Source organism: Xiphophorus couchianus, chromosome 6 (genome assembly GCF_001444195.1).
Source record: "Xiphophorus couchianus chromosome 6, X_couchianus-1.0, whole genome shotgun sequence".
Taxonomy (NCBI): domain Eukaryota; kingdom Metazoa; phylum Chordata; class Actinopteri; order Cyprinodontiformes; family Poeciliidae; genus Xiphophorus; species Xiphophorus couchianus.
Window position 1 is genome coordinate 20,579,354 of NC_040233.1, and position 14,348 is coordinate 20,593,701.

At 36.2% G+C, this 14,348-nt stretch overlaps 1 protein-coding gene and 1 pseudogene across 1 annotated transcript; both read left to right on the plus strand.

Annotated features, from left to right (window-relative positions):
• Positions 1 to 2,160: 2,160 nt before the first annotated feature.
• Positions 2,161 to 7,987, plus strand: LOC114146818 (excitatory amino acid transporter 1-like; annotated as a pseudogene).
• Positions 7,988 to 8,670: 683 nt separating this feature from the next.
• Positions 8,671 to 13,358, plus strand: calr3b (calreticulin 3b). The gene is made up of 9 exons (XM_028021213.1): positions 8,671 to 8,846; positions 9,155 to 9,256; positions 9,769 to 9,972; positions 10,494 to 10,588; positions 10,682 to 10,891; positions 10,981 to 11,094; positions 11,416 to 11,559; positions 11,643 to 11,735; positions 12,384 to 13,358. Exons 1-9 carry the CDS (start codon positions 8,759 to 8,761, stop codon positions 12,573 to 12,575), a joined length of 1,242 nt encoding a protein of 413 aa, XP_027877014.1. The 5' UTR covers positions 8,671 to 8,758; the 3' UTR covers positions 12,576 to 13,358.
• Positions 13,359 to 14,348: the final 990 nt, after the last annotated feature.

A 14,348-nucleotide genomic window follows, 5' to 3' on the forward strand; every position in this document is an offset into this window, starting at 1 on the left:
GGAAACTTGTTTCAGAAAAGTAAGATGGTTCTGATGAGTTTAAATATGTGATGTCAATAAGTACTAATCGGTAAAAATGTTATTCAGTATAGAACAACATGTCACAGCAAGGAATCTGCAATAAATCATCTAGCAGTAGGTAATGTGACTACCAAAAGTGAGTATTTTTCCTTCGAAATAATATTATTTAAGCTGAAGAAACACTTTACTAAACCCTTTTTTACTATATAAAACGTATCAATCCAGTAATTGCATTAGGCATTGTATATATTTGTTAAAACAGGGTAAAGTCCTTCCAGTAACAATTTATCTGCATTTTGTCTCCAAATGGCTCAACAGACACAAAATATCATTAGAACAACATAACTTATGTGCAGAGGTCACTTTAACATAAATATACAATGTTTTTCTTAAATACTCACTTGTCAGGTATTTTACTCAAGTAAGAGTAGCTGTACTTCATAATAATATTATTCAAGTGAAAGTACAGTGCAGTAAAAATACTCCTAAAGGTAAATGTTTTCCTATAAAATATAAAATATAGCAAAGTAGTCCAGAGGAAACATTGGAGAGCTGCAATATACAGGTCTGTATCATCAGTATATTTATAAAGTAAATGTCATAAATGAAGAAATTAAAAAGTGATTATCCAGATAGTGATTTATGAGGAACTCCAAAGATTTCATTATAATCATTATGCTGCTGTCATTCTTGTTATTCTACTGTACATAAATATTTCAACAATACTTTTGCTTTGCTGTTTAGCACCAAGAGCAGGAACCTCAGACGGCATCAATGTTATGGGTCTGTTGGTGTTCTCTGTCGTCTTTGGCCTCATCCTGAGCAGTATGGGGTCAGAGGGAAAACCTCTGAGGTATTTATTCAACTGCATGAATAAAGCCATTATGGGTCTTGTTAGCATAGCTATCTGGTGAGAAGGGAAGACTCATTTAAACCTGCCGACTTTTCTGTTTTGTTTTATATGCTTGAGTTTCTGATATTTCTATAATGTTTGCTCATTGTTTTCAATACATCTTCCTAATGAACTTTACTTTAAGAGGGCATGTCATAAGGCATTCATCAATAATATGATTTACTGGAAAAATACTTATAGTTTCCCATAAGCTTGAATATTTCTTTTTGGCTCTATCTGCTGGTAAGTATTTGACATTGCATCTCCATGGGTGTGGTGCAGCATCTGTCCAGACATGAACTGCAGAAATCCCGTCCTGCAGCGACAAACAGATCCCCAAGAGCCTAATTACCAAAATGGAAGAAATTCATGTGTTGAGCTTCTGTTGAAATTAAAATTATGAGATTAGAAAATTAGAGTTTTAAGAAAATAAAGACAAATCTGTTGGAAAGGAGGTTTTATTTTGTTTTTGATATTGTTGTTTTGCTTATGCTTCTGATGGTTTTATGACAGAAAAATCTAAACCAAAAGTAAAAGCCCTCTCCCACAAAATTAATATTTCTAAGACTTTTCTTTCTAGAGGGAGCTGTGGAGGAGATGTCCGAATCAGAAACATCAAACTGAACTGGTTGTTTCAAAAGAGCAGCGTCTCTAATCTAACCTCCTCCTGGCCACCATACAGATAGTTAGTAGTCGCTAACTATCTGAGAAACCAGTTCTTTGCTGAACTAGAGGAAAGAACTACAGTGGTTGGACGATGGACGAAAGATTACCGATCAAATAAAAAACTTTCATCAACATGTTTAAAATTCATGAGCTAGCTTTAGCTGTGATCAAAAATGCTATAAAAAAAAGTGAGCTGAGTAAATCTGCAAATACTATAAAACCAATTTCAGCAAAAGTTTCAAAAGAATCCAAAAACATATCAATTTAATAGCAGCACCACTCGATTATCACCTTAACCATAAAAAGATAAGCCTGTTTGTAGAGGAGGATTCAAATGCAGAGGAGAAACAAGTACAATCATTGTACATGAAGCAACTTTGCCCAACAAAATACATTGAGGTTTGTAGTAAGATAATAATCTGTAGAAAAAGTACTTTCACAAAGTACAGTACAAGTCAGACCTCTGTTATAGTAAAACTTGTTCTGTGAAATATGTCCAAGAACAAAAGAAATGGACTTTCAACCTGTCACTGTAAAAATATAATCTCGTACCACGTTTTTACAGCGCAATAGAATGCAAGTATGTTTTCCTTCTCAGACATCTTCGTGGTTTTTAGCGTTAACTGTGCTGAAAAGGGAGTTGGGCGGTTCTCCTTAAATGTAAATCTTTCACTCATTACCTCAGTGGAAGCTAACATTTCTTAGACTATAACAGCAGAGCTGGCCCAAACTGTTTTCTTTTTTCCTCAAAATTAGATGTATAAGTCAAGTTGAATCACTTCTTCAATCCACAGAAGGTCTATTTTATCAAGGATTTCTAAACGCCAGCTGGTAAGACTGTTCAGCCTTTTTAGTGGAAACACTTGAAGGAAAATGTACATATCTTGTTTTAAACTGCAACTCATTATGTTTTAGCTTTTGAACAGTGATGTATTCATTCAAGCACCAGCTAAAAGTGTTCATCATTCATTTTCTCCATGTTTCTGCAATAATGTAGGTATCAATGCTTCCGAGCTCTGAGAACATGTCGGAGGTAGAGTTGGTGGAGGTTGCTAAACCCGAAGATAATGAGAAAAATGAAAGATGTTCTCAGCCCTTAGGTGAAGATGAATTAATTAGGAATGAATTTAATATTTGGATTTTCCTCAAGAGGAATGCCTTTGTCATTCTCACAATGGCTGCTGTTGCAGTAGGTAAGAAGTCGTCAGTTTTATGTTGTATTTTCTCTTGCATTTGCTTCTTTAAACTTTTCCTTTGTTGGAAAACTGTGTATATGTTTGTGTTTCTAAGGGATTGGACTGGGCTTTGCTCTGCGACATGTTAACATGTCTAAGAGAGACATAGCATATTTAACTTTTCCTGGAGAGCTGCTGCTGAGAATCCTGCAGATGATGGTGCTTCCTCTTGTCGTTTCAAGTCTAATTGCAGGTCAGATCAGCTTTTTGGCTTTTAGCTTGGCTATAGCAAACAGTTTGCCTAATAAAGCCACATTGGTTCTATCTTGAGAATTAATCATCTTGCTTGTAAAATCAACAGTTCAGTTTCACCAGAGGTTACCCAAACATGAATAGTTTACTACTTTAACAGGCAGCTTGTGGCGAATACAATGTATATATTTCACACCCAAATGTATACTCTTATTGTGAAGGGGAGAAGGTGAGGTGAGAAGACACCAGCGGTTGTACTACATTATATTTTTGGTTTTGATTGTAAGACATTGAGAATAAAACAAGACTCAAATGATTTTTTTTGTCTTTGTCTGCTGACTTCCACATTGGTGACCCTGAACATCTGCGAACATCTGCAAACATCTGCGAACATCTGAACAAGCTAAAGTTTTCAAATTCATCAATTTGGCTGGAATAAACCAGTTCTGTCAAGAAGATTGGATCAATCACCAATGATATTTTCTCAATAATAACTGATATATTTTTTGTATCTTCTCTGGTCATTTTTTATCTGAAATAAAAATATGATGATCTATAAAGAAAAATGTCTTACTCACTTTTCCACTTTAAATTTCAGGCATATCAAATGTTGACAGAAAAGATTTTGGAAAAATTGGGCTTCGGACCCTCATCTACTACTTGGTAACCACTGTTATCGCTGCGTTCACTGGCATTTTCCTGGCGGTTCTCATCCAGCCAGGTAAATCATCCAGACACATGTCCGAGTCGTCTCCTACTGAAACACAGACTGTGCACAGTGTGGACGCTTTCCTGGATCTGATCAGGTCTGTACAAAAGTCATGTGGAGATACATTTTTGCCACTTTATATTTTGAATAAAGAATGATTCTATGATTATGTATTTTATAGAAACATGTTTCCCTCAAATCTGGTGGAAGCTTGTTTCAGAAAAGTAAGCTAGTGCAATTGTTTTGTTGTTATTTCACAATCAAACAATTGTAAGGTACTAACATCTTGATGCTATGTTCTTTAAATAGTTTTTAACAGTTAATCCCAGCAGTAATTCATCAGGAAATACAACAAACAGTGAGTCTTTTTGCTATAAATCTGTGATTTTTGTCCTGCCATACACTTCTTATTCTGCTGTTGGCCTTGTTGTTATTATATGTATTGTTACTTTATCTGCTGTTTAGCACCAAGAGCAGGAACCTCAGACGGCATCAATGTTGTGGGTCTGTTGGTGTTCTCTGTCGCCTTTGGCCTCATCCTGAGCAGTATGGGGTCAGAGGGAAAACCTCTGAGGGATTTATTCAACTGCATGAATAAAGCCATTATGCTTCTTGTTAGCATAGCTATCTGGTAAGAAGGGAAGACTATCGATTAACCGGTTGAACTGTTTACTTAATTTTGAATTATCTTTGTATCTTGTCATTAAATTGACTCAAACAGCTAAAATTGCTGTGTATGAGTGCATGATTTGGTGGAAATATGCTTACTTACTATTTTTCTCTGGCTCCATCTACTGTTTGGAAAAGTAATTGCATCTCCATTTTAATTACACCTCTTTTCATAACAGGTCTTCTCCAGTGGGAATCATCTTCCTGCTGGCTGGGCAGGTTGTTAAGATGCAGAAATAGGTCGTGATGTTGGCATGTACACTCTGACTGTGATCACTGGGCTGATGATCCACGGCTGCGTCACGCTGCCGCTCATCTACCTTATTGTCACAAGAAAGAATCCCTTGAGGTTTTTTGGAGGAATCCTCCAGGCTCTCAGCACGGCCTTTGGGACTTCATCCAGGTTAAAAATAATTACTGCAAACAATCAAAAATGAAGGACCTTAAAGCATAACTTTATATCTTATGTGCTTTTTAATAGTTCTGCAACCTTGCCTGTTACTCTTCGTTGTATGGAGGAAAATCTGAAGATGGACAAACAGGTGACGAGCTTCATGCTGCCTGTAGGTGCCACTATGAACATGGACGGTGCTGCTCTCTATGAAGCAGTGGCAGCTTTATTCATAGCTCAGGTCAACGACATGGACTTCAACTTTGAACAGATTATTGTCCTCAGGTACTTTGAAGGGAATTTGCTTACCTGCAATGCCTTGCAAAAGCAATCATACATCAACAAAAAGTAAACTGAGTAATATATTGGTGAAAAGAAATTTTCCTTAAGAATCTAAAAAGTGTTAACTGCTTAAATTAATATTTTGTAGAACACCTTTCTGCCATTCCTCATTGCAAAGTTAGTTCCTGAGTTTATGGCATTTAGCTGTTTTCTTGAGTTTAATTCCCTTGTTAATCTAATGTCATTCACTAGACAATCTCCTAAATTCAAGCCACTTTCAGAAACAGCTGCCTTTTGTAAATAAGAACTCATCTGTTTTGCATTCCCATAACCACCTCCCTATAATTTACGCCTCAAGTTTTAGATAGTCATTTGTAACCCCTCTGTGTTTGTCTCAGGTTGACTTCATGACAGACACATTCAGGTTCATTGCATTTATTCTAGCAAAAGAGGAAATCAAGTCGGTGGTTAACATCAGCCCAGCAGCTTCTGCCCCTACACATAAAATAAAATATAATAAATAACCCTAGACAAATTACAAAGAAATAGCTCCCAATGAGAAGTTAACGGTAGTTAATAGCAGCTGGCAGGAGTTAACATTTATTAAATGGCTCAAATGGACAATGTTACCAATGATATCAGTTAAAAACTTACAGAAAACGTAGCAAAATTACTCATGAAACTATTAAATTTGTCTAAAAATATATGTTAGACATAATATTTGTAAAGAAAACACAGAGCTGATCCTAATACATACCACAGTTACCGACAGTAACAGAAAAAGAGGGAGGAGCTGTCAGTTACTGGTGGTTACTAACTGCCCTTGGCAGTTTGGCACCACCACCTGCCACCCCAAGTAACTGCCAAACTGCCCTTGGAGCCAAACTGGTGGTCACCAACTGTCCTGGGCAGTTTGGGCAGTTGGTGGTGCCAAACTGCTCTTGGCAGTTGGTGTCAGTAACACCAATAAATGTTAGGAGAAACAACTTATTGACTAAACAAAATAAATTCAAAGAATGAACAAATTTTGACAAACTTCACATCTATATTATTGTTAAAATAAAACCCTTTTACACATTTCCAGATCAGATATTTAACAGGGTTAGAAGCAGGACTTAACAGAATTATATACCAATATTTTAAAGGAATACTTTTTGTAGGGCTGCACAGTTCAATTTTTCTGACTTGCCCTAAAGAAAACTAAGGTCCTGAGTGAATTAAAGTGATGTTGACTTATACAAAGTAGCTCTTACACGGCATTATTTTCTTTTATTTTGTTCAGTTTGGTTGTCACAGCAGCAAGCACGGGTGCACCTGGTATCCCGCAGGCTGGCATGGTAACCATGCTGATTGTGTTGAGCTCGACAGGACTGCCCACTGAAGACATATCACTGCTCCTCATGGTTGACTGGATTTTGTAAGTACACCACTTCGTATAATTTTAGGGTGTTAGGTAAGAATAGGCACATCTGCACAATGAAATACAAAAACAGAGATAAAACACAAGAAAATCTGTGAGCTGGAAAATAGTTCCTAACCTCTCAGATGTTACTGTCTTTGTGTTGACAGGGATCGTTTAAGGACTGCCACCAATGTACTTGGTGACTGCTTTGGTGTCGGAGTGGTGCAGCATCTCTCCAGACATGAACTACAGACATCCAGTCATGCAGAAACAAATCTGGTGTTGGAAGAAAATCCACCCTCCAAGAGCATCAGCATCAAAATGGAATGAGTTGCCTGAAGGAAGAAAACATCCCTTCCTATGTTGAGTAAAATAATGATGATGAATTTTGTTTCTTTTTGTATCCTGTGGTTTGTGGCACAGAAACTCCAGAGGGAAACACACTCTTGTTGTAAGACTCAATAGATTGCACTGGGGGATCTCAATGGTTTTCAGGCTAAAACAAAAACTTCTAAGCAACTTCAAGTCATTCGAAAGGCTTCCTAAACTTCAATAATATTCTTCCAGTATGGAAGCAGCCTTGCTCACACAAACCATCTATTATAATTTCTACAAACTGAACAGCAGTGATCCCAGTAGTGGTCCTTGTGGTACTCCCCTACTACAGACAACAAATGGGCCCATCAGAAAGCTATTCCAAACACGCTGACTTTAGTTTTTATGCATACTCTACTATCTTGTAGAGAATGAAAGTGTTGTAGCACCAAAGGTATGTGCTGGTATAGTAACATAGTTTCTTCTTCGTTCTTAGTAATTTTGTTTTTCAACAAAATGATGACATGTAGTTTAATTAGGGACTTGCTTTCAAGTCAAACTGAATCAGTTGCAGTAAATTTACTCTTCTCTTTAAAACCTGTGAAGTGGTTTCACAGAACAATTTAAGTGGTTAACCTCTAGGCTTTCTGTCCCACCAATTTTAAATATTGTTGTTCAATATTTCTTTTTTATATATATATTGTCAAAATAATTGCCAGAACGTTTTGGTAATGCCTTTGCCTGTTTAATGATATCAAGGAAGAAGATAACTTCATTTCTAAGGCCTTTGAACCTTGTTGATCAACTGCCAAACCTGATTTTTTGATTAATTTTGTTAGTTGCCATATATCACCACTTGTCCAATGAAGAGCGAGCTTTGTATTCACAACCTCAATTAAAAAGGGTGACCGAATTTCTTTCACATTTTTCCTTTGCTAAAACCAGCATATGTTGTTTATTGCTGTCATGATGTGTAAAAAACAACAGTGATGAGATTTTGCAGGCATAAAGGCTTTAATCTTCTACACTGCCAGCTGCTACAGTGGATTGTTGTGACGTTTATTCTGTCCACTTTTTCGATGTTCAAAGTAAAGAGTATTTGATGTCCCCAAGAATTTACTGAGCGGACCAAACTTTTTGTTTAGGTGATACTGGCACCATCTTGTGGATAATTTTCACTATGGCAATAAAAGATTGTAATCTTGTTGATGAATATTGCGCCCTCCACTGGGTAATCTTTAATACAACAATAGAATATGAAGAATATCAGCCTGGTGTTTACTGTGACAGAGTAGATAAGATTGGCCTCATTGCACAATAGAAACTATACAAAAAGATAAGATAAGATAAGGTGTGCATGTATGTGGCAAATTTGTTAAATTTGTCCTAGAAACTAATACAAATTTGGATGAAACAGTTTGTTCCTTCATAAAAGTATCATTGTTGACATTTGCTTAATTTAGCACACTAAAACATACTTTAGCTGAACTTAAGTTAAACCACAAGAAACGAAAAGCTAATTTATTTTGAGTTATAACTAACTGTATTAAACGGGAAACTCTGAAATCTTTCTGAAATATTTTAGAAAGAGAGATAGAGAGAGAAAGGGTAGAGTTAATTCTAGTAATAACAATAGTGAAAAAGTCATTGTTAAACGTAGGAAGTGCCTGACCAAATATGCAAAACATGACATGAACCCAAAACACGGGGTCTCGTTTAGCACCCCCTACTGGATAATGCCCATTATGGCAACAGAACAAAAAACGGTCAGCTGACCTAGCTTCATTCGACACTGGTTCCTGTGTTTTCGTGGTCCACCGTGATTGGTCCAGACACACCAAGCCGCTGTCCAATCAGAGGCAGCCATCTGTTCGCCGTAGCCACTCTAAAATATTCCCTTCTCTTCCTTCTTCCACAAACTACTTGCCGTTTAGCTCGGAGGTACCTCTGTAAGTAGCGGGACGTGCAGCTGAAAAGAGCAAAAATGAAGCTTTTAGGTTTAGTTATGGTAATATTTGCAGTCTACTGCGCTCACGCTAAGGTTTATTTTCGGGAGGAGTTTCTGGACGGTGGTAAGTCTCACTCTGACCCAGGTTATTTTAAATTTACGACACAGTTGTGACATCTATCATTCGGAGCTATAGGTTACAAATCTGTTTTAGTGATGCGATTAATGGTAATTTGTGTTAGCTAAATTTCCTTTTTAGCTCGCAAATCTTACGAATGTGAGGTCTTTCGTCGCCCACATGTTCTGAAACTAACTGGTTATAATTACAGTGCAATTGAATACTAGAGTTACGAATCAGGGCTTGAATTTGATGTATTTCTAGAAAGTCATTAACCGTCAAATTGCTGCTGCTGCTTCTTCTTCTTCGGACAGATGAATGGAGAAGTCGCTGGGTGAACTCCAAGCACAAGTCTGACTATGGAGAGTGGAAACTGACTGCAGGAAACTTCTATGGAGATGCTGAAAAAGACAAAGGTAATTAACATTATTTAGCCCAAACAGATGCTTATTGGTTAATACCGCCATACATATAAGGGCTCATGTTAATCACATATGCTTCAGAGGTCATAACATGACTGTTCCACTTTTGTTTTTCGTTTTTTAAAGTGAAAGAGAAACTTGTCTTTTATATCCTTATTCTCCAACAGGTTTATTATTTAGTCCTTGTTGTACCATTAAAATGTCAATTGTCCAACAGACTTGCATGTCAAAACAAATTAGCATTTAAAATAATCTTTATGATGTCACCAAGCTCAACTTAAGTATAGGATTTCAAAGAATTAACTTCTGGGATAATTGGTGTAACTTCACAAACAATCTTTGATAAACGAAGCCTTTTTCTTGGTTAGAATAAATGTTTAATTTATTTGCAAAAATTATTTAGAGGTTGTGCAGAAGCAATCTATCAATTGAAGCATCTTTTTAACTATAATTAATACAAATCAGGTTTTTTTTGCACTCCTCAAATGTATTTTTTTCCACTTCAGGTCTGCAGACGAGCCAAGATGCCCGCTTCTACGCCGTCTCTGCCCGCTTCGACCCGTTCAGCAACGAGGGGAAGCCTTTGGTCATTCAGTTTACAGTCAAGCATGAGCAGAAGATCGACTGTGGTGGCGGCTACGTGAAGGTCTTCCCCTCTGACTTGGAGCAGACCGAAATGCATGGGGAATCCTCGTACTACATCATGTTTGGTAATAAAAATATATGTATTAAAATAACAATAAAAGTAGGAATATATATCGTATAAAAATGGCAGTAATTAAAATGGAGTAAAGTGAAGAACAAACAAGGAAAAATTGATAAAATGTGCATATTAGTAATATTATGACAGTAGGAATTAATAGCCATTTTGTTAAAACTCTTTAAAACCTCAGGATGTAAAGGACATTGTAAATAAAGTCTACTATTATATTATTCATAAATATTAATGGTAGCAAAAGAAATACATTAGTGGTTGTAACTGTTAAGTGGTTTAAATGACAAAAATATGAGAAAAATGCATGATAAGAAATACTTCAACAATAAAACAAATGGGAACTAAAATAATCAGTAGAAATAAAACAAAATAATAGGAATTATTGCTTTTTTATTCTGTTAACTGGTAGATATAACTAGAATAGAAATGGTAAAAAAGAAATCATGGTCTGTAAGCTATGAAGAATTAATGCTCATAGTTTTAAGTATTTATGTTAACCGTGTTCGTTTGATCCAGGCCCCGACATCTGTGGCTACAGCACCAAGAAAGTTCATGTCATCTTTAACTACAAGGGCAAGAATCACCTGATCAAAAAAGAGATTAAGTGCAAGGTAACATTTTGTTTTGAAGATTTACCTTCCAAGGTGTCGTCATGTGTTTCACAAGAAGTTAAACTCAACTGTTTCCTCTTTGTTTCATTGCAGGATGATGAGCTGACCCACCTGTACACGCTGATCCTGAACCCAGATCAGACCTACGAGGTGAAGATTGACAATGAGAAAGTGGAATCTGGCAGCTTGGAGGAAGACTGGGACTTCCTGCCTCCCATGAAAATTAAGGATCCTGAAGCCAAGAAACCAGAAGACTGGGATGACCGCCCCAAGATTGACGATGCCGATGACACCAAACCTGAGGTGAGAAAACCTAATCCTCTGCTCTCCCTTGTTTTTAATGTTCTTTATATTGTTACTTGAAACCTTAAATTGTACTGTTTTGTTTTTAGGATTGGGATAAACCTGAGAACATTCCTGATCCTGATGCTAAGAAGCCTGAAGACTGGGATGAAGACATGGATGGAGAATGGGAGCCACCGATGATCCCCAACCCAGAGTACAAAGTAGGCCACATTTACACAGAAACGATCAAATACAGATGGACCAGAGGTTGGACTGGTTCTGTTTTCCCTTTATTGGCCATAAAATATAAAACTGTTTGTTTGTTGTTGTTTTTTTTTTTTTCTAAAGAGCTTTCAGGTTTGTGGGAATTTAAGGTTTAAAGCATAAATTTCTTCATTTTCAATTGATTCCAAAAAATGTGAACCAGTTTCAGACCTCAACGAACCAAAAGCCTGATTGGTTTCTCTCTTTAATTGGATATTGTGCTGATGTTCCTGTTTGACACATTGTTTTTTTGTTGTTTTTTTTCCCCTGTATTACAGGGAGAGTGGAAACCCAAACAGATCGACAACCCAAACTACAAGGGAGTCTGGGTGCATCCTGAAATTGACAATCCTGACTACAGTCCCGACTCCGCCATCTACAAGTTCGACAACGTTGGCGTTCTTGGCCTTGACCTTTGGCAGGTGAGGAGACGTTTATGTTGCCAAGTTGTTGTTGCAGAAACAAAATACCAAGAACAGTGTAACATTTTGTAACTGCCTCTTAGGTGAAATCTGGTACGATCTTTGACAACTTTGTGATCACCGACGACGTGAAGGAAGCAGAAGAAATCGGGAAGGAGACGTGGGGTGTGACGAAGGTATGATGGTGGCTTGTGAGAGTTTATTAAATAAAAGTTAGACTGATCCTAGAGCAAAAAGATTTGTCTCACAATTATTATTTTTTTAAATGAGTAGCAATAATTATAAATGAATGTAAAACCAATAAAACAGTCAAATTAAAAAAACAAAAGTAAAATTATCTATTGTACTTGAAAATAAAACTAAAAATATTGTTCAAGTATATATAAGAAAATGAAACCAGAAAAATCTAATTTGAGGGAATTATTCAATAAAAAAAAATAGTTTTACTATTTGTAATATGATGAAAATATGGAAGCTGAATTGGAGGAAAAAAATAGAAAAATGCTTAAATAATCAAAATCTGTTTAAAACTTCTAAAATGTAATAGACAAAATAAGATGTATGAAAATGAAAGGATGTTAAGACTAAATGAAGATGTCATGGCCAATCAGAAATGATTAAATAAAATTCTTTAATTTTAAAAATGGAAGTAATAAAAAAAATCTAAACTTTTGTCTAGTCTTATGTGTTTTGACTGTTTATAAATACCCTAAACAGAGCTGTACCATTAATTTTGTTGAACTGCTTACTAATCTATAAAAAAACAAATGTGACCTTTAAGGCAACAAGAAGCTTAGTCTGATTGTTGCAACCTTTTTATTCAGGAACCAGAGAAGAAAATGAAGCAAGAGCAAGATGAGGTGAAGAGAAAAGAGGAAGAGGAGAAGAACAAAGAGCAAGCCACTGAGGGCGATGAAGACAACGACGAAGACGAAGAGGAGGATGACGACGATGCAAAGGACGAGATTCTTACAGAAAATGAAGACGACGAGTCAAAGCCCAAAGATGAGCTTTGAGACATCGTAGCTAAAACAGATTATCTATTTTTTTTTTTCTTAACCCATCCTTCCCCAGAAACTGTCCCGTCATTCAAGGGGTGTTGTGGCTGCTGTGCATCCTTTTCCCTGAGGTCGGGACACGACCCAATGTTGGGGGTTTGAAGTAGAAAACATGGGAAGGGGGTGTGTGTGAGTGGGTGTTGAGGGACTTGGTGTCTTTCCTTTTTTTTTTTTTTTTTTTTTGGTTCATGGTTCCCTTGAACTGCTGAAATGATTCTGTTTTCTGACCAACAAACTCCATTCCTCATTTTGTTAGCGACACATTCGGTCGGCACTGACATCTGCTGTTTTTCTGGATTTTCTTGATCGAGCCATCTCAGTTTCTGATGGGGTTCTCAGGCGGTTACTATAAAAGTTCTTCAAAAGTCACCAACATCTGTTTTCTTTTTGTTTTTTTTTATTTAGATGAAACAAATCAGATTCAAACAAAAGGAAAAAAAAATAATTTATTTTTTGGTTGTTCCAATGGCACTGACTGTAACCTTTTACTCTTCGTTCTTGAGAGGTGAATGAAATTATATATATATAAAAATCCTGTGAGTACATTTTGTTTTATTTCTCAGCGAGGTTTTTTTTTTTTTTTGAATTGTTGCGTGACGGGATGTGCAGTTTAATCTTGAAAGTCTGGACAAACAGATGCTTATGTGCCGGTGCTGCTCACATAAGGGTAACACACACACACAGGTTTTACTGGACAGAATGTGATTGATGCCAAAGGTTTTATTAAAAGAATAATACTTTTGTTGTCTCATATTTATTTATGCTGCACAAGCACACAACTTTGAAATGAGCCACTTCCAATTTAGTTTATTCATGGTTTTCTTGCTTATGATTCACCTTTTGTAGCACTAAACTATTCATATAAGCCCTACGTGGGGTACCATTATGTAAAGGTGTGTCTAAATACAAACTACATAACATAAAATCCTGCAAACTGAATAACTGTTTGCATAACGAGCTTTTAGCAAAGCAGATTTTGTATTTCAGTAATATTTGTTAACTCCTGTAGCATCTAAATATAACAACTCTTAGATGCTTTGACATTTTGAAACTGCACACTTCAATGTGTTTTAGTGGGCTTGTTTTGTTAAAAGATCTAAACAAAGTAATACATCATTTAAAGGTGTGGAGTATTTGAAATTTTTTCACCTGTAATATTTATCCAACACTGAAGAAGCAGGTTTTTATGTCTACACAGTGAAATTTGTTTTCTTTTTTTTTTTTTTTAATGTAGCTTAAGTTTATTTATATTGGATAGAGAGCAGCAACGTTAAAGCCTTGCCACAGATTCTCAATTGAATTTAGGTTTGTACTTCGACTAGGCCATTCTATCACATGAATATTCTTTGATCTAAGCCAGGGGTGTCAAACTCGTTTTCGTTTTGGGCCAAATCAAGATCATGAATGCTCTTAAGGAGCCGCTTGTGCCAGAATGTATTGATAAAACCTGCTCACAAACTGTTAAAATATCAATGAATTCTTAAAATTAAATATTATCGAACATCTTTTCAGTCCTTGTGATTATTTTTGTGATTTTTTTGCAATAAAAATCAGAGTGTTTGTGGTACTAATCTGGAAATATTTGCTCTTATTTATGACAGCACATGCAACTTTTTACTACTCACTGTATGGATCATGGATTATAATCTGACATCATTTAATGCTGAGGCAGCTGTTTGACAGTTTTTGACACAGTTGTTTATTTTACGTGAATTTCTACGATAATTCCCA